This window comes from Mirounga angustirostris, unplaced genomic scaffold, assembly GCF_029215605.1.
Source record: "Mirounga angustirostris isolate CCGP_5_RB_7025 unplaced genomic scaffold, mMirAng1.0.hap1 SCAF_13, whole genome shotgun sequence".
In the NCBI taxonomy this organism is placed as follows: domain Eukaryota; kingdom Metazoa; phylum Chordata; class Mammalia; order Carnivora; family Phocidae; genus Mirounga; species Mirounga angustirostris.
This window is the reverse complement of record NW_026991721.1, coordinates 58,550,464-58,577,030: the sequence shown is the minus strand read 5'-3', so window position 1 is coordinate 58,577,030 and position 26,567 is coordinate 58,550,464. Positions and strand designations below refer to the sequence as shown.

At 40.2% G+C, this 26,567-nt stretch overlaps 1 protein-coding gene and 1 pseudogene across 1 annotated transcript; both read left to right on the top strand.

Moving 5' to 3' along the window:
• Positions 1-10,960: 10,960 nt before the first annotated feature.
• HBE1 (hemoglobin subunit epsilon 1) lies at positions 10,961-12,455 on the top strand. Its single transcript, XM_045892798.2, has 3 exons — positions 10,961-11,080; positions 11,204-11,426; positions 12,258-12,455. Exons 1-3 carry the CDS (start codon positions 10,989-10,991, stop codon positions 12,384-12,386), a joined length of 444 nt encoding a protein of 147 aa, XP_045748754.1. The 5' UTR covers positions 10,961-10,988; the 3' UTR covers positions 12,387-12,455.
• Positions 12,456-23,536: 11,081 nt separating this feature from the next.
• LOC123856482 (hemoglobin subunit gamma-like) lies at positions 23,537-24,739 on the top strand (annotated as a pseudogene).
• Positions 24,740-26,567: the final 1,828 nt, after the last annotated feature.

Sequence of the window (26,567 nt, the reverse complement as noted above, 5' to 3'; positions counted from 1 at the left end):
ATTTTTATTAGGGATGCAGACCCCACCTGACACCCTAGTGCTTTATGTGATTTTCTGACTCAAGTAAACTTAAGCCTATGATGTAGAACAGGGGAGGAAGGGAGAGCCATTATAACGAGTGATGAAGTCTCCTTCCCTGACCATGCATCACTGAGGCTCCTCTCTAAGATAAAATTACTCTGTCTCATTGTATTTTAACTAGTTCCATGAACCTTGCCTGAAGGGAGATGGGGGCAGGTATTCACCATCAAAAAAAAAAAAATCCATGTTCATCTCTCAAGGCCCATCTTACATTTCCTTAATTTTATAAAATCTTTTAGTCCATTACTTACTCCCTGAAAGGAACCACACCTAGAGAGTCATAATCCCCACATACATAACTCTATTAAGTATAGAAAATAGTATAATATTGTATTATATTTAACTATTGTTTTTGACTAGGACTCCCAAAAGGCAAGATGCATGTCTTATTTATAATTCAAGGACTGAAATTAGTGTCTAGCACCTAGCAGGGACTCCAGAAACATTTACTGGATGGCTGTACTTTCTGCAAGCCCAGTCTCCTCTATCCCCTCCAGCCTCCTTGTCTTTGATTAAATAAACCAATTTTCCATTAATTCATATTCCATTTTTGTATTAACCTCCACTGCTGCCTTCCCATAGTGCAAACATAGACATTTCCGCCAGGGCTCAGTCTGAGTCAATGCCCTGGTCCCTATCTTCTTGGTCTGCATAGCCTTCTAGGGCAGGATCTGGCCCCAGGACAGCCATGCTAAGTCATGCTGAGTCATGCTGAGGCTTAGGGTGTGTGGACAGATGTTTTCAGCCTTGAGTGATGACTGCTATCTGGGTCCCCAGCAGGAGCCTCACAGGACAGATGGTAAGAAAAAGAGAAGTTGCTGAGTGACTGTAACTCCACCCCAACCAGCATCATGAAGAGGAAGGGATCCCTGAGGCAGAATATGACATCTCCTAAAATATGTTCCCTTCTGATTTAAAAGATTATTTCTGGTTGTCTCAATAGATGCCATAGAATGAGCAGTCATTGCTCAGCAAATATTAACCTTACAAGTTGTCCTTCATACCTAGAAGTAGAAAAAAATCCATTATTAGTACATGCATATGGATTTTTAGTTCATAAAATATGTAGCCATTAATCTAATTCTATCAGAGTAATTTGAAGCACTGGACCTTTGCTAGCAGCATGGCCAAGTAGACTGATGTTGAAGAAAGGTGTTTCAGAAAAGAATGTGGACTGAATATGTCAGACTTGAGGGATTACACAATTGGGAAAAAAATTTTTTAAATGAGAGACAGATAGATTAATTCAACTGAGCTGTCAAGAATTTTTGGATGAACATTTGATTCATTTATGACTATGAGCTTCTTGAAGTCCCAAGCTGTATTGGTTCTGGACATCCAGAGTCCATTCCCAGCCCTGGTACATACTTGGCATAGTTTTTGGTCTTTGTCAGTGAATGAGTGACTCCTTGTCAGTCTACTTGGCTCTGATAGGAACACATAGAGAAGATTTAGTGAAGCTATGTTAAAATTTTCTTCTTGATACAAGTACAGAAGTAGAGACAAGCAACATGACACATGTCTAATGTAAGTGCAGTCATTAAGAAAGGAAATCTACCTAAAGAATATTTATAGAGACAGTAGAACACAGGGAGTGAGTTATGTGTGTAATAACTGAGAGAGGGGCTGGAATATGAACAATTTAAATCAAAATTCATGGAAAAAAAGTGACAGAAAAGAATTGGGGCATGGGATTAGAGAGACTAGTATAGTTTGGGTTGAGAGACATGCTTAAGAGTGGTATTGGACTGAACTTGGAAGTTAACTAAAGAATCGGAGATTCATTCATTCTTCATAGTATGAATAAGGAGATATAGCTCAATGGTTGGGGACAAAGAGTTTAGGAGTCAGGCATTCTTGATTTGTGTTCTTGGGAAAATTAAAGAATCACTTACCATCTTTTATCATACATAACATGTAGTAATTATACTTAGATCATCTGTTTGTTTTGATGGCTATGGAATGTCACATATAGACTACTTAAAAATGCCTGAAACAGGGGCACCTGGGTGGCTCAGTTGGTTAAGCCTCCGACTCTTGGTTTTGATGTAGGTCATGATCTCAGGGTTATGAGATTGAGCCCCACATTGGGTTCTGTTCTCAGCAAGAAATCTGCTTGAGATTCTCTCTCTCCCTCTCCTTCTCCCCCTCCCTCCTGCTCATGCATGTGCACTCTCTCTCTCTCAAATAAATAATCTCTTAAAAAAATGCCTGAAGCAGATCACATACTGAAGAAATGACCACTATTATTATTATTGCTATCATTATTGCTCTCGTTGCTGGTCTGTGCCAGACGATACAGTAGGAGATAGAGGTGCAGAGAGAAATAGCACAGGACCAGAAACTGTGGGTATCCCCTTATGGTAATCAGGTGAGTTGTGTGAGTAGAATCAGTAAGAAAGAGCCTGCAGATGGATCAGGAGCCAACAAGAGAAGACATTTTCACTCCACACCAAGGTGTTTCAGTGTTACCTTACAGGTGAAGAATGAAGACATGAGGTTTAGAGATTTGAGCCAAAGAACCAGATCACATCTGTGGAAATGGAAGATAATTTGTGTTGCAAAATGGGAGTTGGATAAGAGTCATTCATTTATGCATTCAGCAAACATATCCAGAGTGCTGCTCTACAACAGTCTCTGTGTTAGACTCTAGTTTACTAATGTGAATAAATGTAGATGAAGCAATGTCACTGGGTTCAAGGAATTCATCTTTTCTGGTGGGGGTGGGTAGTCACTCCGATAAACAGATGATTTTTACTGCAAAATAACAAATGCTGTGATGGAGAAGTGGATGCGGAAGCAAGTCATTCTGCCAGTATTTATTGAGGTTAAGAGATGAGTTTAGTAGGTGATTGTAATAGCAGCTGTTAGAAATGATGGGGTTCTGAGCCAGAACCAGGAGAAGGAATGAGGCCCTATTTCATCAAGGCCCAAAGAGGGTCTGCTATAGTCTACTGGAAAATCGGATGAGAATATAGGCACCTAGGGCACCAGCTAGAATCTGTCTTGGCCAGAAAGTTCAGAGCTCATGGAAATTCAAGACTCAGAAACAAAGAAGTCCTCAGGACTGAGTATCCTGAGTTAGGCAAAGCTAGTCTTTCTCACAGAAATTATTCAGCCTGTGTGGACTTCGGGCTCTAAAATTTATAAAGAAGTTACTCAACCTGTATGTAACTCAGATCCTAAAATTTATCCATCTTAGAATAAATTAATTTCATATTTCCCAAGGAACTGGTCGTATGTCCCCTCCACACAAATGTTTTACTCTTGGGTTCCTTTTGGTAAAAAAGAACTGGCATCATTTTTGTATTTGTTTGTTTATGTTTTGTCTGTTTATCTGCCCGTGTATCCCCATAGTGGTTCAGAGTAGGTGGTCAACAAATATTTGTCAAATGATTGGTGCAGAAGACATACTATCAGAGAGGGACTCTGAAGGATGTGGTTTTGACCAATTGTGGCAGAAGCTACATCACAGTCTGAGGACATGCAGTCCTTGTTTATTCTCTTAGCAAAGGATAAAGATGGAAGGACTTTCCTAGAACTCAGCCCACCATCTTTGTTCTGTGCCCACAGGTTTTGAGTTGCCCACCTCTTTTGGCATGGATCACTGCCTGCAGCTGAACCATTAGGTCAAAGTTCTGTTCACTCCTGACTGTTCTACCATATTGACCATCTTGTCTTTCTCAGGGCAGCCCCAGAACAGCTGTTTGGTTTTTTTTTTTTTAAATCAAGGGCTCAGATCAAAGTTCTATATAATTCCCTAGGAGACCTTATTATAGTTCTCCAGAATCATCAGAGTAATGTGCTTTACAGTGGTGTCTGCAGAGATGAAATTTATTTAGGACACAAACATGGAAGTACAGTAAACCAGAAGAAGAGATCATACGGTTTTTAGGGGCCTGAAAAAGGGAAGATCCCAAAGACGAAGTGATGGGGAAATATGTGTAATTGTTCCTGATTCTTCCCTGCCTTAGGAAATGTTTTTGGTGTCTGGACCTGGCCCATCACGTGAACCATTTGCTCAAACTTCCAATAGAGCTCTCCCGTTATGCCTCTGAAATGTGTTCCTCCTTCTCTAGGCCACCTTTCCAACGCCAGGCCTCTGAGATGCTTCACGCTCTATGATTTCCTCACTGAACTGCAGCCACTGTCTCCTGACCATTATTTCTGCCTACATTGTCTGTCCCTATACACCAGAATTATCTTCCTGAAACATGGTCCTGAAATATCTCTCTGGGCTGTCAGGAGGAATCAAAATTTTCCTACTGCCTTCAAGGAAATATCTAAGTTTATCAATCTGAAATATCAATCAGAAACCTTGTAAGTATGTCAGCTTTACTAGGATATAATTTATATACTGATTCATTTGAAATATACAGTTTTGTGATTTTTAGTATATGCTCAGTTGTACAGCCATCAATACAATCAATTTTAGAACATTTATTCATCCCCAAAAGAAACTTCATATCCTTTTGAGGTCACATAACTTTTATTACAGTATATTGTTATAATTGTCCTATTCTATTATTAAATAAAGTTATTGTTGTTAACCTCTTAATGTGCCTAATTTATAAACTTTATCATAAGTATGTATGTATAGGAAAAAACTGAGTACATATAGGGGTCAGGACTACCCGCAGTTTCAGACATCCACTGGGGGTCTTGGAACACATTCCCTGTCAATAAGAGGCAACAACTGTACATATATATAGGTATGCATATATGCAGATATAATGAGTGCATTAATCATATACATATATGTGTATGTATATATATATATTTGTTTTATGTATGTTTTTTCTTACAACTCTGATACAGGAATTATTACTGTTACAAATTTTATAAATTAGCATCTCTATGACCACACCTTCTTCTACTCTCTCCCTCACTTCATCTGTGCCTGCGTTGGACTTATTTTCATTCCCTGAAAATCCTAAACATCCTCCCACTTCAGAATCTTTATATTTGCAACTCCCTATGCCTTAAACATTTCCTGATGGTTCTGTATGAATTGCTCCTTCATCATCTATTGGTATCTTCTCTCTTCTCACGTGTCCCCTTATATAAGAACATTCCTGCCACGCTTTTTAAAGTAGCAATATCATTCCACCCTTGTCGCCATCACACTCTGACCTTCAGTCCAGTGTTCTCTTTCTCAGTGCACTGAGCAACACTGGCATATTCCATGTATTCTACTTGTTCAGTTACTTTTGTCTAGGTCCTCCCACTATTTACCCCTTGAAAACAGGGACTTTGCTTTTCTCACTTCTGTGTTCTTAGCACTTTTGCAGTGTTGAATGAATGGTCAAACACACACAAATAAAAGTACAAAGAATATAGACAAATAGCCACTGTTGTATGCATACAAAGCAATTGGTGGAACAGTGCTGGGAGTAGGAAGGCCAGCTAGAGCTAGTCAGACCCCAGTAGGCAGAACTGTGATCAGATTCTTGAGTTCCAAGATGTGGCCCACATGTAGGTTGAGATAGGTTCTTGAAGGCTTATTCTGGCCAAATAAAAGGCACACAAACCAAACTAGAAACCAGGGTACTTATTTGTTATTCTGCATTGAGATTTACAACTGCAATACTCACATTTATTAAATAATAAGTCCTTTCCTTACATCAATCAGATAAAAGGAAAGGGGACAAATTGTGAAAAGGTTGGTGGCTGGGTGCAATCATGCCAAATAACCCTCTTGCCAATAGGATCAGATGTGGCTTATTCACCCATCTGCATAACAAGGCTAGCCATGGCATGGACATAAATGTCATGTGAGGTTCAGAACATCTCTAGACTCTAAGCCAACAAAAGAGATCTTCCTTTTCCTATTCTTTCCTTATTGGTCAACTCTATAATGATTGGCATTTTTTTCTTTATATATCAGAACATTTCATAAGATTATAAGTAAGAGCTTCTGGCCTGGAGGTCATTCTGTCTCTTTCAAGTGACTTTGAGTCTCTCTTTTTGTCACTAAATTTATCTTTTGATCTCAGTTGAATTTAGAGAATGCAATTTATTCCCCTGGCTTCCTAGGCCTTGCACATTATCTAGTCACTGTGGCCTTTATATTCTGATAATACTCACATATTTGTGATCACACACACACATGCATATTACACAGAACATATTTATCAGGCACTTCTGAGCAGCCTTGCAGGACCTTCAAACACTAACCCACAATCTCTTGCATTTTTTGATGTGTAAGAACCAAGGATAGGGTCTTCAAGACAGTAAGAGAAGCACTCTGGATTTCACTGTCTTTAGTGTCTTAGTTCCCTCCCTTGCCACAGTTCTGTGTAGTCTTGAGCTCTTATCTATGCCCACAGTTTCTGACCCCACCCAGCTATCACCAGCTCAAGTCTCTAGAAGGAGAAAAACACTGGATCTGCCTGCCTGTGTTGATTAAAAGCAAAACAAAATGAAATAAAAGCCCCCCAAATTCCAGAAAGCAAATAAATTAACAAACCTGAAGAAGAAGAAGAGGAGAAGGAAGAGGAGGAAGAGGAGGAAGAAGAAAGAGGAGGGGGAGAGAATGAGGAAGAGAAACAAAAATAAAAATAAAACAAAACAAAACACAAAAAGATCAATCAGTCAAACATGGGCAGGAAAAGATTGGTGACCTTAGGGACTGAATCGGTTGGAGTACAAAGAAGTGCTACATTAGCTCGTTGGTCTAGGAATCTAGGAGAAATTCCTTTCCCTCTCAGATGCCTCAAACTCCTTTAAAATAGGGGTTGTGGGACCTTGGTTTCAGAAAGAACCCTCCTGGGGCTAAAATTAGCAAGGGCTACAAAGCGTTTAGGGGAGGAGCAATCACTAGCTGCCCCCACTAGGTCTACAAAACAAAGGGTGCTAGTTTCTCATAATTCCTTGTGGTGGATGATCTTGTTAATGGATGGGGTCCAACCATAACCATTACTGCTTCCATTTAAGCCCTGCTTACTTACCAAACCTCAAATTTATCCTTTTCCAGAGAGATGTAAATTTTCTATTCAGGAAACATGTTATGCCATAACTTCAATACTGAATACCCAAAGTGCTGAAGATAGGCTGCCTAGGTTAAAAAAAAAAAAAAAGCGTTAAATGTTTTTAGAATTCAGAAGTCACCAAGTCAAAGACTTCCCAGTCTTCTAGTTGTAGACATGGAAGCTTAGCATAAAATTGGATCTTTCCCATCACTTCTATATACAAGATTCTAAGCCCTATGCCTAGAGGAATCCCATTTGAATCAACCCTAGGTAGAAATATAAATATTAGGGGCGCCTGGGTGGCTCAGTTGTTAAGCAACTGCCTTCGGCTCGGGTCATAGTCCCAGGGTGCTGGGATCGAGTCCCATATCGGGCTCTCTCCTCTGCGGGAAGCCTGCTTCTCCCTCTCCCACTCCCCCTTGCTTGTGTTCCCTCTCTCACTATGTCTCTCTCTGTCAAATAAATAAATAAAATCTTTAAAAAAAAAAAAGAAATATAAATATTAGGTTTATGCATGCTTCAGAGGTACTCTACTTGGATAAAGTTTATTAAATCATTACTTGACTTAGGTCAGAGCCATGGGATATGAACCAATAACACATGGTAGTGCAGTAAACTGAAGGGAAGGAAGATTAGAAAACACTGGCTCTAATAATGGAGTCACTCCTTCACAGTATGTTTTTCTATATTTTTCTTAGTTCATAAAGTACATTGGGCAATATTATTTGCAATAAACAGGGGAAAAAAACAGGAATTCCCTGTTTTTGAAAACAAATCACAAAAATAGATGAAGGCAACTTTATTTAAGGTGAAAAAGCATCAAGGAAAGCAAGAAAATAGAGCTATATTTCTGAAGAAATGGGAAATTTATGACTGTCTAAGCTGCTAAATTCAAGTTTTAACCTTCCAGGTCCATCATGCAGAAAAGTGTGCAGTAACTGAGTTCTGGCCCTCCATTTCCTCACCCTCTTGCTTAATTAACATTCACACACATCTCTGGCTATGCCTTAGGCACAGTGATCCCAGAGGTCAGACCACTGAAGTTTGTATCGTAAGCTGCCAACTGGGAGAAATCACTCTGAGAACAAAACCCAGCTCTGGTTGACTCACCTACAGCCTTTGTGAGAGAAGGTGCCGAGGAGGCGGCATGGGACTTAGAAAGCAGCCGTGTTGCCTGATGTCAGTGTGGTCTGTTCTCTCATTGCTTCGGTGAACAGAAAATGTTCACTGGCTTCCTGCATGGCAGTCACAGGAAACTCTTGCTACTCCTGGTAACCAACTTATTCTAGGTGGATGCAACACCTCATGGAACCTTTGATAGATACCATCTATTTCTGTTATGAGACTATAAATTCTGACGCATAATGGAAGCAGACTGATAGCCTCTCTAATAGAGAATCCTACACAACTTTTTATAGCTTCAATGGTTTATAAACCCTGTCAATGATTTTCTACTTTTAAAATTCAAAAATTAAAAAAAAAAAAAGCTCATTGTGGTGAAGAATAATTTTGGAGTAATTTTTCTCAGATAATACAATGAAAACCATGTAGTGGGGCCAAAGACCTAGTTTACCTACCAACAGCATGACTTATATAATCCACACGAATAGCACCTAAAGATATATTTGACTCATAGGATTTATAGGTGTCATAAATTAACTATAAATTTAGATTTAAGAAAATATTTTATTTTTTCCTGCTTAAGAGACATCTTAAATTTCTTAAAATCCTTCAGAGAGCTTACAAAAGTACAAATGCTACAGAACACCTGAGAGGCAGGAATTAATGTTTATCAAAATTGGGAATTTCTTGGGGCACCTGGGTGGCTCAGCGGTTAAGTGTCTGCCTTAGGCTCAGGTCATGATCCCACGGATCGAGCCCCGCATCAGGCTCCCCGCTCGGCGGGAGGCTTTCTTCTGCCTCTCCCTCTCCCCTCTTGTGTTCCCTCTCTCGCTGTGTCTCTCTCTGTCAAATAAATAAATAAAATCTTTAAAAAAAAAATTGGAATTTCTTTTTAAAAAGTCTTTTAATTTAAATACCTTAAGACATAACATGTTTTTTACTTTATTAATTTTTTAATTTTATATGTAATAAATATTCTCTCTCTAAATGTAATAAATATTCTTACTGTTTACTTTTTCTGATGATTTAATCTTTCTGATCTATCTGGATAATCATATCACTTATTTCTAATCATGTCACTCATGAAAAACCCTGGGTTTTTCATCCAGGAAAGGGAGACAATAATAATATTTCGTATTTGAAGTAAAGTACTTCAAAATGAGCAGCTGAGATAATTTAGCTTGAATCAACAAGCACCTAAGCAGTAAGAGACTACACTCAGCCAACCTGAACTGACTTCACAATCAGAATTGATAAGCCTTGATCTGAGCTACAGATATGCGGCTTTTCAACTCTGTAATATATATAGTCTAGCCCAGGGAGGTTTTCCTGACTTTCTTAAGAGGGGAAAAGCTAACAAACACTGTGAAAGTCACAGCCCAGGAACACTGGTCCATTAAAGACTGAAACTTAATTATACAACTATAGAATGTTTCTCCTCCAACATTCCTTACCACCATACCAACAGGACTCCAGACTAATAACAGTGGATTGCAATTGAAAAAGTTGCAAGGTGCAGACTCTAGTTCACGCTGAGTTTTTAGGGAAGTCCAAAGACAAGAGTGGCATCAACAAACAAACAAACAAATAAACAAACAAAAGGACACTAGAGGCATTTGAAGCCTCTGGCACCTATGGCTGCAACAAACATTAAACATACTCCGACCTCTAGCCTAATTACCTGCCAGTTCATCTATTCCTCAGCTTGATCACAAGTCCTGGTTTTATTTTTTTATTTATTTTTATTTTTTAAAGATTTTATTTATTTATTGGACAGATAGAGACACAGCGAGAGAAGGAACACAAGCAGGGGGAGTAGGAGAGGGAGAAGCAGGCTTCCCCGTGGAGCAGGGAGCCCGACGCGGGGCTCGATCCCAGAACCCCAGGATCATGACGTGAGCTGAAGGCAGACACTTAACGACTGAGCCACCCAGGTGTCCCACAAGTCCTGGTTTTAAATAATTGTAGAGTCCTCAGCTGTCTCACTGATTAAAGAAGTATTAGCGGGGCAGAAAATCAAGAAAAGAGCTCAGGGAAATCTCCCCAAAGTAGCCAATTTCCCCTGAAGTCACAGAGAAATGGACAGAGAGAGGGTTCCACGGAAGCACAGGACATAAGTTTATTCTTTCTGTCCTTTCTATGAAATTACCCTCAGGTATTGTACTTTGGGATTGAAGTCTTAGTCCTATTGTGGATCCCTTGTTACTCTCTTCAGCTTCCTGAAGTAACCATGTATGTGTTTTGTCTCCTTTGGAAAACTAAGAACCAGAGGCTTGGTTATAATCCACTCCTCAAGTGAGTTAAAACTGGCTGAGATTCTGTGTCAACAACTGTACTTTTTTCTTTTTGACTCTGTTCTTGTCCCTGTCACCATCTTTAACTCAAATATTAAAACTGTTTTGACTGAAACTCTTCCCCTATCTTGGGCTTAGCTCCTTTCAATAGGTTTTTCTTGGAGAAGAAGAAAGGGAGAGATGGATGTCATCTTGGAGTATCACCTCCAAGAGAAAAGAGGGTGAAAAGGAGAATGAATGGTAAATTGTGTTGAGGACAGAAGAGGAGCCAACAAAGGAAGGCTGTCTCAGGAACCAATATACGTTATCACAAGTTCCGTGTACCTTCTTCATTGTTGACCCTTTCCTGACCTGACTCCACCCCTGAGGGACACAGCTTAGCCTTGACCAATGACTTCAAAGAACTAGGAGGAACAAGGGGCCAGAAGGTCAGCAGTAAAGAATAAAAGGTGACAGCTTCCAGGAATAACACAAACCTACTTCTCTCTCTGATCACCTGTAAGCTCCCAGACCTGACATCATGGTGCATTTTAGTGCTGAGGAGAAGACTGCTATTACTAGCCTGTGGGGCAAAGTGAATGTGGAAGAGGCTGGAGGCGAGGCCCTGGGCAGGTAGGCACTGGGTTTCAAGGTATGGGAAAGGGTGGTGAATATGAACCTGGCCAAGTGACCAGGAAATTCCTCAAGATTTTTGAAAGTCTCTGATTTTCCATCTACAATGGTTCCATCCCATAGGCTCCTGGTCGTTTACCCCTGGACCCAGAGGTTCTTTGACAACTTCGGCAACCTGTCCTCTGCTTCTGCCATCCTGGGTAACCCCAAGGTCAAGGCCCATGGCAAGAAGGTGCTGACTTCCTTTGGAGATGCTATTAAGAACATGGACAATCTCAAGGGCGTCTTTGCTAAGCTGAGTGAGCTGCACTGTGACAAGCTGCACGTGGATCCCGAGAACTTCAGGGTGAGTCAGGAAATGTTCATGTGCTCTTTTATTACTTTTCACTTTGAGATAATAATGGAAGTTGAGTCTTTGATTGGAAAGACTAACAAAAATTTCAGAAATTATGGTTTGAACTTGGTTTTAGAAGGACACATCTCCACTGTGCATAACCAGGACCACCTTGATTCAGGATTAGTGACAGTAAAGGGCTATTAGCAGCCAGAGTTTGCTTAAAAGTTTTCAAGTACTTTCGTCAGAACCAGATGTGTTCATCCTAGAGAATGACTTCAGAGAATAGCAGACTTGTTCAAGGAGGAATGGAATTTGGTGTTTCGTAGATAAAGTTCTGTCTCAAGGAAGGTGAAAAGTCTTATTTTATGTGGGTCCTGATGACTAAAGTTTAGGGAGAGATTTGGGGGAAAAATTTTTAGACAGACTCTCTCAAAGAAATATACAACAAGTTCTCTAAAATATATTAAATTACCTGTCAGTATTGTTACCAAATGGAGGCGTGTTCCTGCACTGATTGGAGACTTTAAATAAACTCACTCTGGGCACCCATGCAGCCCTAAAATCCCATTATTACAAGAATTAACCAGTTGGTAGATAAGAAAGGGAGGGAGAGACGCAAATAAAAATGGTGGCTTGGGAGGCAGGGAGTTGAATGGAGAGCTCACTCATTACATTGAATTTAGGGACTAGCTTATCTGAGCTTTTTGCAGGCACACACCTTGGGGCAGTTTAAGGTGTGGACTTGGCAGGGAGTATAGGTATTGAGCCACTTTTTCTGCAATTCTTTTTGAGAACTTCTACTCAACATGCCAATTTGTCATTTTATCTTTCACCTAACAGCTCCTGGGCAACGTATTGGTGATCATTCTGGCTTCTCATTTTGGCAAAGAATTCACCCCCGGTGTACAGGCTGCTTGGCAGAAGCTGGTGGCTGGTGTTGCCACTGCTCTGGCCCACAAGTACCACTGAGTCCTCTTTCCAGTTCAGCAGTACCCTTCTGTGTCCCCAGTGTCCTCCTTCTGCATATGGGGATTTGGGTTTGGCCTTGAGAGCACAGTTTCTGTTTAATAAAGTTCATTCTATTCAACAATCAGAAATTAATATTGTGTCTTCTCCATCTTTCACTCTCGTGTTAAAGGAGAAAAGTTTCATTGGCTGAGGGGTGGGAGGAGACATAGGAAAAAATAAGAGCTCCTTTGGGAAGACAGACATTATGGGAGGATTCTAGAGGATCTTGGTGGATGATAGAATAGGGAAGAAGTTTTCTGGGTGGGGGAAAATGTTAGTCAAGCTGGCAGGGATTTACAGGGCAGTGTGGCAAAAAGTTACTGTAGAGGGGAAGGAAGGAGGTGCTAAGCAGTGCCTCAGAAAAAAATAAGATAGATTTGTGGTACATGTCTTAGCTTTAAAACCTTTGCAAGGATCTAAGGTCTAGGCTAGGGTTATTTTTCAATTTGCTTTAATGTACATATTGAATCAGCTAACTTATCATATATCTTGTGAGGCTGAATTGGACATAAGAAGATGAGTTGAGGGATGGCTGGGAGCTTTCCAGAAAAATAACCAACAATAAGCTCTTCTTTCCCAAAGGGTTCCATGGTCTCAATGGGGAGCCAAGGCTAAGACACATGAAATCATTGTGTGTTATTTTATTTATTTATTTTTTAAAAGATTTTATTTGCTTATTTGGCAGAGAGAGACACAGCGAGAGAGGGAACACAAGCAGGGGGAGTGGGAGAGGGAGAAGCAGGCTTCCCGCAGAGCAGGGAGCCGGATGCGGAGCTCGATCCCAGGACCCTGGGATCATGACCTGAGCCGAAGGCAGATGCTCAATGACTGAGCCACCCAGGCGCCCCTGTGTGTTATTTTATAATCAAATGTAACATGCACTAAAATAAAGTTGGAGTTAGGATACTGTATGAATTTGGGGGAGGGGAGAATGATCAAGACTTCATGGAGTAGAGGAGATACTAACGAAAGCTCATAGTCTAAAACCAGTAAGCTAGGGCTTGGTGACTTGCAGGAAAATGGCTTTCTGGAAATAGAGGAGACAGTAAGACATAGGTAGAGCATTAGGAAAGACAAGATAATGCCAGGATAAAGTTCACTGAATGAACTTTGAATATAAAAATAAAATAATATAAAAATAAAAACCTGAATATAAATATAAAAACTATTACTAAGCTTTTGGCAAGAGTAAACAATAAATATCCTTAGAACTATAATGACTCAAGGAATAGTAGTTGGGGGGAAAGTAATCAACTTAATTCACACAAAATGAATTCAAAATTGCAGAGGCTAGACATGGATGCTAATTCAGAGCAACAGCCATAATGGCCTAAACCCAAGAGCAGTGACATCTGCAAAAATGTGAAGGATGAGCAGAGGTAGAGTGAGGAAAAGATGATATCTGACTGGCTGGGGTGGATGACAAGGAAGGAGCTGGTAGTTGATGACTGAAATCTCCCAGCCTGGGGGTGGGGGGGAGGGAGGGGCGGAATCTAACAAGAGGCTAGGCACTGACTTGGGGATACTTCTGAGGAAGTGGCATGACTCAATCACTCTTGAGGGAGTCATTGCTAGGTTGCTGGGGAATCTTGACCTCCAGGCCTTGAGTCAAACTCTCACATCAAGGTTCAAGACCTTCACACTTTACAAGTTAAGAGTGTCGTACCTTGACAAATTTAACCCTCAGGCATTTCATTGACCCTGTGCATTGATTAGAATTTGTCCTGTGAATTACCTTCTGATTTGGGCTCATGTCTCCACAACAGTGGTGAGAAGCAAATGATTACTTAGTTGCAGGCTATCAACAGCACTGGTCTCTGAGCCCTGTAGCCTCTCTTTTTGCCCCTCAGCAAAGGAAACAGAGGCTATTCCAGGCACTACACCAGTCAGTCAGTCAGTCAGTCAGTCAGTCAGTGTCTCAGTCAATAACAAACGTGAATTTTTAATCGATCAGTCTCATTTCCTCTTTCTTGCCTTCAGCTCTTAACTCTGACTCTGCCTGTCACAGGGTCGACGGTGATGATGGAGTGGTGGGCAGAAGATACATTCTTTATCCCTTAAAGGTCTAGATTTCAATATCAATGTTGCCAGTTGAGACCATTTAAATGATAACAACTTCATAATTAACACACACACGTGCATATGCACATGCAGACACAGGTCTGGATGACTCAGATTATTTTTTTTAAGATCTATTTATTTATTTATTTTAGAGAGAGAGTGAACACAAGAGGGAGAGACAGAGGGAGAGGGAGAGAGAGTCCCAAGCAGACTCCCCAGTGCATGTAGAGCCTGACACAGGGCTCAATCTCAAGATCCTGAGATCACGACCTGAGCTGAAACCCGAGTCAGATGCTTAGCCAGCTGAGCCACCCAGGAGCTCCTCAGACTTTTAATAGATGAAAAAAGGACTAATTATTATTGATAGGCAATAAGAACCATGTGAGAAAAATAATGTCATAATGAACAGGATATTCTTGGAATATTAAGAGTACAGAGGTTTAGAGGTAATGTCATTACCAGGATGACAATTCTCTAAAGGCTTCTCACTCTCTACCACTGAAGACAAATCCCAAGTTATTAGGTTTCTGCTTCCTGCAGCAACATTTCCTGCCTACCTGTATCCTTACCTTTACATGTCATCTGTACCAGCCCATTATTTATGTCTCCAGCATACCAAAGGTTTGTCATACCTCCCTCAGAGGTGTGGATTACCTATTCCAGCTGTCAGAACTTTTATTCCAATATCTCCCCATAACAAATTCCTTCTTTTCATTCTCACTCCAGCTCAAATACTACTTCCTGAGAAGGACTAATCCTGATGTAATCATGTCCCTCCCTCATTGAGTCCAGATATTCATTTCTTCATAGCAAATGACAGTTACTGAAATCATGTTGTAGATTGGTTTAATTATTCATTTTTGATATCTTCCACACCCACATTATAAATATTAAGAGGAAAGTTTTCTTCTCTGCCTCATTTATCTTAGATCTCTATTACTTAGAACAATTATTCAACAATTAGATTTTGAGTGTCTCAGAATACATGAGAAGGAGTGTTTAAAAAATGCATGGATGGCTTCTGTAATGAAATAACTTTAGCGGTGAGGATTTAGGCAATGTCAGAAGCAATGACTTGGGGAAAAGGGAAAGATAAAACAGCAATGGACAAGGAGAAATCAATGAACCTTTGGAAGATACTGCCTTGAAAGCATAAGAGAAAAGCAGGAGTTGCAGAGGACTACTGGAAAACTATTTGGGTTTCTGGAAAAGTGGGGAGGTTGCTTACAGACATGAGGGGTCATAGAAATCCGTTTGTCTGAGGAGGAGTAGTTAAGACTTTCTCACTCTTTAAAATCTTTAGACGCTTGGAAATCAGCTTCTGATTCATTCTCCATGGCCAACTTCTACAAACTGAACCCAAAGGATTTTCAAATATGATCAAAGATCTACATACACTCATCTCACAGACTTCCTATTTTACAGACTACAATCTGGCTCTGAAGCTTATATCTCCTTACCAATCCAAGTGTGCCCTTAAATTGAGAAAGGTGTCAAATTATTATGGCTATCACTGGAAAATAACTACTGATATCATGAATCTCATCTTCCTGGACTTTTAGTTACCCTCATCTATGAGCAGGTACAGGCTTTAAATGAGGTCATGAAGACTGAAAAGATCTCACCTATGCTGTCATAGTTTCAGGCAACCTGATAAGTTAGAGGATAAACTAATTTGGAGAGAGAGGCATCCTGAAATAAAATGGCCACAGAGGCAAATAATCAAGCCCGGTTTCCAAAGCTTCAGGGATCACAATTTAGCAAGTATCAGGCTTTGGCTGTGCTCAAAGTTGCCTCTTCTCTTCCTTCATTTCACTTATCTCTGATTTTAAAGAGAATCCTCTTGGGTTTGCCTCAAATTCTTATTTTTCTTTACCGTTGTCTTCACCATTTCCCTAAGAACAGATAATAGTCTCTCAATAATATCAAGTTGAAAGGATTAATTCTCTAATGGCAGGAATTCATTCTCCATGTATTGGATTGAGCGTTTTAAATTTTAGAGTACCCTGTAAGTAACATAGAGGTGCAGTCTCAATGTTATTTTTTTAAGGAGTGATCTCAGGGAGAAACAAACAAGCTCATTTCCTAAAGCTCTAAATGCAGGAGTAATAGACTCTGAGAGGGAAAAAAAAAAAAAATGAACCATTCCCCTTCTCACTGGAAGTGTGTACATCCTATCCTATAAAAATGCATTCTTTGAACATATACCAAATCGCGGTATCCCAGTGACTAGCACAATGCCTGGCATAGTCAGTGTACAGATGTTTGTGTGAGTGAATGAGGGGTGTGCAGAAGCTCTTTATATGGCACAGGGAAGCCAGCGGACACAGGATTACATACCACAAGAAAACTAATGAGTTGATGCTAATTTAATGTATTTTTACCTCACACTAAGGTAATGCTTAATAAAGACATTAATATTCAACTTTTAGAAGTTAGCACAGTGCAATGCACATAGTGGGTGCTCAATAATGTTAAATGAACAGATTTGTAATACTAGACTTCATTCCATCTGACTACTCTTAAATTTTCAGTTAGAGCATAGATATTGTAAAATCCAAATCCAAATACACATTAAAATCTTGTTTTCCTGAAAGTATGACATCTAAAATACTTGTAGAAAAACCTTGTCACAAACTGATTTGACTTTGATATTGGCTTATAATGTCTCTTCTTATCATATGTAATATTAGTGGAACATTCAACTCTACCCAAACCATAAGAATTTTTCAATGATCAGTTGTCTGAAGCCATTATATGAACTGTTAGGTTGGATTTGGCTGGGTGTGGCAGTTGTTGGATTTTAAATCAAAGGACTTCTAATAAGTATCTCCCAAAAGCAAGTGCTAGAACCCTATTCAAGTGCATATGTACATTGTCACAGAGCAAAGTAAACTGTAATTAGCTGCTATAGTTTATATAATGATTTCTGCAAAAGCCCAGTTTAATATTTGACAGGTTAATTCTTATTAATTTGTTGGAATTGTTTATTGTTAATAATGCAAATAGATAATCTTTAATTATCCTTAAGTACCCTTTCACTATTAATGGTTTGAAATGGGTGGTAAGCAAACCAATTTGAAATAAAATATGAACATGTGCTATTGTATTATAACACTATCCACTTTCTTAACAGTTAAATTTTTAAAAAATGTTTCTGTAGCATATATTGTATATGTTTATAGTATATGTAGTAAATAAAAATATGGCCAAAAAAATGCTTGTTTGAGATGCTTAAGACCAAAGTACTGTAGGTGACAGGGGCAGTAGTGTGTGGAATACTGTCAATGAAGATGGCTTCAGCTTGATTAGAAATGAAGATAAGTGAAACAGCAAGGGAGTATAGATCCAACACATGGCAGAGACAACTCCCTTAATCTGCAGCCCATGCCATGGAATCTTCTGCTACTCTCTGCACTGAACTCATGCTAGCACCCTTCTCCCCCAACTTCCCAAACACCTGTATTTCTTGAGACAAATTGGTAGATACACGAAATCTGCCAGACTGTTGTCTGATGACTCTGAGGGAATATCTTTTGCTTAGGTAAGTATGCGGACTATTAAGTGGATTAAAAAACACTGGAAGAACATCCAATCCTGCCCTAATTTACCTGTTTTGCTTCCTTATGCTGTTGGATAGATGTATTATTACTATTTTAAGAAATACTAAATCATGTGCCCAATGTAATCTTTTTTTTAGATTTTAAAATTTATTTTTTAATTTAAATTCAACATATGGTACAATCTTAAGGGAACTAAGAGCCAAGAAGTGTCATGGCTTCTTCCCTATAAAGATTGGCTGAACAAAAGACTGGTACATTGTCACAACTCCTCACTCAATGCCTAGGACACTTACAGTTCTTTCTTTTTACAGTTTTAATCCATGCTTCATCATCAGTCTTTAAGTCATTGCAGGCTGGGTGGATCAGGGGGACCTTGAGATGTGAATTGCATACTAGCTGGGGGACTAGGATGGATGGGTGTAGGAGGGAAGAGGGGAAAGAAATAGAGTATCAAATTTCACATGAAGAGCAGAGTCCCTCTGAGGGATGGGTTTTTAAAAAACAGAGGGGTGACAGGAAACAAACTGAGGGTTGCTGGAGTGGTGGGGGGTGGGAGGGATGGGGTGGCTGGGTGATAGACATTGGGGAGGGTATGTGCTATGGTGAGTGCTGTGAATTGTGTAAGACTGATGAATCACAGACCTGTATCTCTGAAACAAATAATACATTATATGTTTAAAAAAAAAAAAAAGATAGTAGGAAGGGAAAAATGAAGGGGGGGAAATTGGATGGGGATGTGAACCATGAGAGACTATGGACTACGAGAAACAAACTAAGGATTCTAGAGGGGAAGAGGGTGGGGCCTGGGTTAACCTGGTGTTGGGTATTAAAGAGGGCACGTACTGAATAGAGCACTGGGTGTTATATGCAAACAATGAATCATGGAACACTACATCAAAAACTAATGATGTAATGTATGATGATTAACATAACATAATAAAATTAAATTAAAAAAAAACAGAGGTGTGGTTTAGTCATTTTGGAAAGCAGTTGGAGAGACCAAGTGATGAAGAGAAAGGAGTTAGTGTTATTTTATATGCAGGGAACCAGTCAAAATTACTTCAGGAGACTGAATATGAATAGAAGGTTTAAGAAAATTTATACATATGTGGGTGCATACCTGATCAGAGAAGGAGTATAGACTTGGGTGTGGCCATAGCATCTTGGTGTGATTTTGAAGAAGTGATTGGGAAAAGGACGGACGATTAGGGCAAAGATTCAGCAGGACTTGAAAAATAATTGACAGATAGTGGGGAAGTCATAGATGATAGCCAGTTTCCTATCTGGTGAGTAAGAAAGAAGGACACCTACTGACAGAGAAAAAAATGCCTAGATGTCCCTTACTTTGGAGCTGGAAATGAACATAACCAGTCTCATGGCAATCATGTCATTGAAGATGTTTCTAGAATGCTCAAACTGACTCAAGAAATAATTAATAAGTTTTATTTTTTTTAAGATTTTATTTATTTATTTGACAGAGAGAGACACAGCGAGAGAGGGAACACAAGCAGGGGGAGTGGGAGAGGGGAAGCAGGCTTGCTGTGGAGCAGGGAGCCCGATGCGGGGCTGGATCCCAGCACCCTAGGATCATGACCTGAGCTGAAGGCAGATGCTTAATGACTGAGTCACCCAGGTGCCCCATTAATAGGTTTTAAAAGACTGAATCTCCTTTCTACTCCCATTTCACTGATGTTTACTACTAACACTTCTTCCTCAGAATCTTTCCCATATGTGTCCACCCCAAAGAGTTCCCCAGACGCAGTCTTCTTGAGTAGGGCACGTAGGATGATGGCTGCTATGATTGAACAGCATTTGCATGAGTCCCTCAGTCACTTACAACACACTAAGCAGAATAAACAGGAGTCACTCATACACCATTAGCATGCAGTCACTCACACACTGAAAACACATTAATTGAACACCTTCTGTAAACAGTATAGTATCCAACACTTTTGTTTTTGTTTTTAATTTTATTTATTTATTTGACAGAGAAAGAGAGAGAGCACACATAAGCAGGTGAAGCAGCAGGCAAAGGGAGAGAGAGAAGCAGACTCCCTGCTGAGCAGGGAGCCCAATGTGGGACTCCATCCCAGGACCCTGGGATCATGATCTGAGCTGAAGGCAGACACTTAACCGACTGAGCCACCCAGGCGCCCCTATCCAACACTTTTGAATCCCATATTTGCCCTATTCTCTGCCTACATAAGACATCACTCTATTTTCTAAATTAAAGTATCAGGATTTTTTTCTTTTCCTGTGTTGTTACTCATTTCTTACCTGAGCAATCTCTTCCCTAGGCCCTTCTCCTGTGCTGTCCTCATAGATTATCTATGAACATGTACACACACACACACACACACACACACACGCCTTCAGGATCAGAGTATTTAATATTTAAATAGGATCTAATATTTCTCAATAGTCTATAAAAGCCACTTGAGCAAGATAGTTTGGTAATGAACAAGATATTTTGCAATATTAATCTAGACAAGAGTACAAATGGATTAGAAATAGTATCATTATCATGATTAAAATTCTTTAATGGCTTCTCACTCAAGATAATGAAGATAATCTTGAGATTTAAGCAGGTACTACTTCTAAGATCCTCTCTGACCACTCTTTTCTTTACTATTTCCATATCAACCCCACTGACCCAGTGTTTGTCTGTCTACATACCAACTATGTATATGTGTAGGTTGTATATGTGTGTAAGTGTGTGTGTTTGTTTGCCTTGGAGCTTTGAATTTGTTATTCCAACTTCCAGAACTTTTCTTTCTTACTATCTTTCCATGGCAACATCTTCATGTCATTATGGCCTCAGCTCAAATATTGACCCCCCCAAAGAGATCATTGCTAACGTAATTGTATCCCACTCACATCAAGATATGAATTTTTTTCAAAGCAAATAATAATATATGAAATGATTTACTCATTCTGTATCTCCCCCTTTATAGAATATAGTTCCAAGAAAGCAGTTTTCCTCTCTGAATTGTTTATCTGAAATCACCAGTACATAGAACAATCAATGGTGCATAGAAGTTCAATGTATTTGTCAAAAGGATATTTGAAAACACCTTAGGGGGCTTTTGTGAAGAACCAGCTTCATAGGTGAGAATTTAGGCAATATCAGAAGGAGTGACACAGGGGGCACCTGGGTGGCTCAGTCAGTGGAGCATGCGCCTCTTGATCTCAGGGTTGTGAGTTAGTCTCATGTAGGGTGTAGAGATTACTTAAAAAAAAATAAAATGCTGCAGCAACTAATGATGTATGGTGACTAACATAACATAATAAAATAAAACAAAATTAAAAAAAAACAACAACAAAAAGAAAGAAATGGGAAGGATGGAAGGGTGCAACAGCTGTGGACAAGGAGGAGTCAGCAAGCCTTGGAAAGAGGTTGCTCTGAAAGCAAAGAGAGAAGCAGTGGTTACAGATGACTGTCGGACTCACGGTCTGTGTTTCTGGGGGCATGGGGAGGTTGTTCACAGATATGAGGGATCACAGAAGTGCATCAGCCTGAAGGAGAAGAATTAAGAATCACATTCACTTGTTAAGGCTTTCAGAGGCTTCGACACCAGCCTTTGAGCCATACTTCTAAGAGAGGCTCTGCACTGAATACATCAGATGTGGTTAAATATCTGTTCACACTCAACCCACAAAGCTCCATGCTTGAAGAGAGTTCTAACCTGAGTTTCCCTTAGACTCTTTGCCCTATACATTTATTCCAACAAAAAATGTTCCCATCTCATCATTAGGGGGTGAGAATTCACAAATTTTTGCTTACAGCTCTAAAATAGCTATTGAGTTGTTATAAATTTCATTCTCCTGGCCTTTAAACTTTTCCTGAGTCTCCATCAATGAATAGACATAAGCTTCCCATGAGATCATCAGGACTGAAAAGATTTTTACAATTTTATAATAATACAATTTCGGACAATCTGTTATGTTAGGAGAAAAATAATTTGAAGATAGAGATTCCCTCAAATCAAATTCACAGGTAACTTCTTGATCTCCATTTTTATTCGATCAGCAGATCTCTAGTCTTAGGGGCAAATAATCAAGTCAGATTTACGAAGCTTCAAGACTCCTGATCAGATAGCATCTGAGATCATGCATCACTTTCAGAGAAAAAACAATTAGTATGAACCCTGACTCTCTCACATTGGAAGTGTGTCCTGTCAAAAACTGTAGCTAATTAAAAATAAAATAAATTATCTAAAGTGTAATGATGTCACAGCTATGACTACGGGGACTATTAGAGAAAAAAGAATCTCTGCCCCTTCAGAGTTTTATTTTATTTTATTTTGTTTTATTTTAATTTATTAATTCATTTGACAGAGAGAGAGCAAGAGAGCACAAGCAAGAGGAGAAGCAGAGGGAGAGGGAGAAGCAGACTCCCCACTGAGCAGGGAGTCTGATGCGAGGCTCAATCCCAGGACCCTGAGATCATGACCTGAACCGAAGGTAGATGCTTAACCACCTGAGCCACCCAGGCGCCTTTACCACACATGAGAGAAAGCAAAAGAAGTGCTTCCTGATGTAAATTCTCAGACTAAGACCACCTGAAAAGTCGACCCAGCATTTATCAGCATTGGCTCTTTAAAATCAGCACAACCTGCCAGTGAACCTTCTACCATTGTTTTCGTCGAGATGGAAGAGCTACACCAAATCAAAACCCTGGGCCCCTAGCTAGAACACACCCTTGTGCTGTGGGAAATATACATAGTCAGTTGTAGATGCAAATACAGAGGTAAACCATTTTTCCCAGAGGAGCAGACATGCTTTACTTTAAATGGGCACATAGATAATAAGATGTCTAGTCCTATATTTTATTACCTAACATTATTCTTGCAATCAAACTGATGCTTTATGGGAACCATTTCTCCCTGACTATGTGAGCAATAGGGATCATGGCCCAGATTTGGCCCACAAGAGATCTAGTCAAGGTCAATAGATCACTATGCCTGTGGCAGTCACTGCTAACTGAAGGAGACTTACACTGAAACCATCATGACTCCTGTACTGGTAACCAAAGAACTCTAAAATCTCTGAATTTGTAATTAGCTTTAAATTTTTTAATTTTTGTTAGCTTTAATCGAAGGACATGTCTGGGAGAGTGACAAGAATTTCAGGGAAGACTGGCAAAGAGCACCGAAATTTTCTATCGTGGGATGGAGAAAGAATAGCTAAAAGAAAAAGTGAATAGAGAAATTTTGCATAACTGAGTTGAACAGGGAACAGCACATATTCAATGGGGTGGGGGGACTCCAAGACGCTATCACAGATGTAAGTTACCACAAAACTCTTCTGTGTCTAAATACCACAGCTGTATTCAGAGTCTAGGCTTAATCAATAGCCTCATGGGATTGGGGGAAACAATGAGACAGTAACTCATGCATGGTGAATAAAAGGCCACATATTCTAGCAGCAGGAAATAGCTACTTTTGACACATCTGTGATTACCAGTAAGCTCCCAGACCAGACACCATGGTTCACTTTACAGCTGAGGAGAAGGATATCATCACAAGCCCATGGGGCAAGGTGCATGTGGAAGAGTTGGGGCAGATACATTCTCAGGAACATTTCCTCTGCCTCTGCCATCATGAGAAACTCCAAGTGAAATTTCGTGGTAAGAAGATACTGACTTCCTTCAGAGAACCTACAAGGAACCTGGATGATCTCAAGGCCACTTTTGTCCAATTGAGTGAGCTACACTGTGATATGCTACAGGTAGATCCTGAGACCTTCAGGGTGAATCCAGGAGATGCTCACATCCTCTTGCTTTGAACCTTGTGACAGCTCAGACAACTGAGCACCGATCTGACTGCAGCCAAGGATGGCTGTGGGAAGGGGCATATTGGAAACATTGGCATTGAGGGGACAGAACTAAAACCAAAGGGCCTAAGGAGTGCTTCTCAAAATCTGGAGGGACTTCTTTGAACTCTTATTGGCTTTTAGAAGAGACTTATACAGAGGTGAGGAAAAGCGACTATGAGTAAGTGCAATGGTCTGGAAAGAACTTGAACTTTACTTTTTATGTTTCATTTTTCCCTCCTGGAGGCAGAAAAAAACAAGGCCAAGGAGAAATAACTATGCAGGCTTATGTTGGCTCCATATAAAGAAGGAACCTAGGGTTCACGAATATATTGTTAAGGTTATTCATATATTGGCTGGATATTTGTACAAAATTGTTCCAGAGACCCATTTCAACCTTACATCCTACAAATCCTGAAATGGGGCAGAGTGTCCCTGAGGGAGGGAAATGGCAAGAACATGGAGCTTGGAGTGCGTATGGAAAGAAAGCTGTGAATTTTTGTTTTTCAGCCCACAAAACACGAGGTTGGTGGTGGTGAGAAGAAAGAAAAAGTGAAATCATGGTCACGTATTAGTCTTGTAGGGAGAACACACTTGTATTTAGTGACCGAGCAAGATGCCAGGCATGAGGGAAATTGACATCGGCGTGGTTCTGAATGGGAGTTGGGTGGCCAGGTACCTGGAGGCCCACCTGGGACTCTGTTCATTGTATGCATTTATTACCTCTTGCCGCCTCCACAGCTCCCGGGAAACATGCTTGTGACTGTTTTGCCAGACCATTTTGGCGAGGAATTCACCCTCCAGGTGCAGGCTGCCTGTCAGAAGATGGTGACTAGAGTGGCTAACGCCCTGGTCCACAGAGATCCAGTAGTGTAGAGTCAGCAGGAACAGCTTTATTTTCAAACAATAGCAATGGCAGTGGTAGTGTTAATAACAGTAGTAATAATAATAATGGTAATAATAGTGCTCTGCTAAAGAATTCTTCAGTAATTGTCTTCAGTTCTACTTTTCCGATTGCTGTTAAACTTGTGAGAACCCCAGGAATTATATGTTGAACTGTAAGTGTGAGTGTGTGTATGTGTGTGTGTATGTGTGTGAGTGCACAATTTCCCCATTCAATTTTTGTATGAAGTAAAGATTTTGGCAAGAAAATAAAATAAAAAAAAAAAAAACAGGGCAACGAAAGGAATGTATGCCTGGGACATACACCTGGGGAGAACATACACTTGGGGGCTCTTCAGGTTAAAGCTGAAGACACATGCGGAGGGGCTCTGATGAAAGAGGATTGGTGTCATGGGACAAGAACTACTCTGAACCAGACAATTATATGGGCCTGAGTGAAGACTCCAGTGAAGACCAAGGATCTGGATGGCCGTCGAGTTTCAGCGTGGGGATTCTTCGTTGGAAAATTAACCCAGATCTTAAAAGGTCAAGGTCCAGGCAAGGACTATAATTCCATTCTCCTGATAAGAAAGAAGTGTTTTCTAAAAGCAGCTGGTTTGTCACAAGCCCTTTTGAGGATAGATTAAGGATGGGAGGGGTTGGAAGTCTGAACAGCGGATGACTCTTTGAAATCAACTCCAAAGAGCTGGCCTTGGGCTTTATGGAAGAACTTTGTGGTTTAAGTGGTCAGAGCTACGGAGGAATGGTACATTGCTTACATGCCAACAGGAGAGACCATGTCCCTGGGGCAGATTTGCTGCAATGTTTCAGAGAAGGGACAGCCCTCTGACGTGCTCAGAGAGGAGGGGATTTAGGTGGGGAAGAGGCTGAGAAGGCAGCTCAGTGCAGCACATGAGCTCTGCTAAATCAAGAGGAAAAGGAAAGAAATTGCATAGAGCAGTTGGGGAGGATAGATCACAGGATTTTTTGTTGGGCTGGAAGTTAATTCGGGGTTATAAGCAAGGCTGTAATGTAATAAACAGGACAGTTAGAAGATTAGCCCTGCTGTGGGTGCTGAGTAGATTAGCGATCATAGTGATGCCACTTTTACAAATCTCTACTGGTTTCCCATGCCTTAGGGTAAAATACCCGCTCTACCCTCATGTGCCCTGGCCAATCTCTCCAACTCTGCTCCCTCCCACTCTTAACATCTCTCTCGCAGACTTTATAACGCCTTTCTCTAAAGGAAATGTCAAGTTTGTTTTTTTCTTTCTTTCTTTTTCCTTTTCTCTCCAGCCCCTGAGTTTTGCACCTGCCCTTGCCTGCTTCTGGGAACTCGTTTTGCCAAACGACTTATGCCTGACTCCATCTTGTCATTAAAGTCCCTCTTCAAATGTAACTTCCTTTAGGACCTCTATCCTTATATTATGTTTCTCTAGTCGCTTCCTACTATGTCGTCAGATGCATTTTTTTTCTTGTCATATAACACCCATCTGAAATTCTCTTCTTCATTGATTTAATTATTAGTGTCAGTCTCCTCTGCCCCCTAGAATGTGAGCTTGATGACACTATATACACTGTTTTGTTTTTCCAAGATTCCCAGTTTTTAGAATGATGGATGGCATGATTGGCTTCAGTAGATATTTGCTTTTTATTTTTTTTTTTTACTTTTTTATTTTTAGATTTATTTATTTGAGAGGGGGAGAGAGAAAGAGAGAGCATGAGCCCGGGAGGAGGGGCAGCGGAAGAGGGAGAAGCAGGCTTCCTGCAGAGCAGGGAGCCCGACACGGGGCTCCATCCCAGGACCCTGAGATCATGACCT

What these genes read in the sequence shown, in the direction of transcription:
- HBE1 (XM_045892798.2), top strand. Translation starts at nt 10,989, where the DNA reads ATGGTGCATTTTAGTGCTGAGGAGAAGACTGCTATTACTAGCCTGTGG. An exon ending in GGAGGCGAGGCCCTGGGCAG is followed by an intron (nt 11,081 to 11,203) that starts GTAGGCACTGGG and finishes TCCATCCCATAG; the next exon opens with GCTCCTGGTCGTTTACCCCT. An exon ending in TGGATCCCGAGAACTTCAGG is followed by an intron (nt 11,427 to 12,257) that starts GTGAGTCAGGAA and finishes TTCACCTAACAG; the next exon opens with CTCCTGGGCAACGTATTGGT.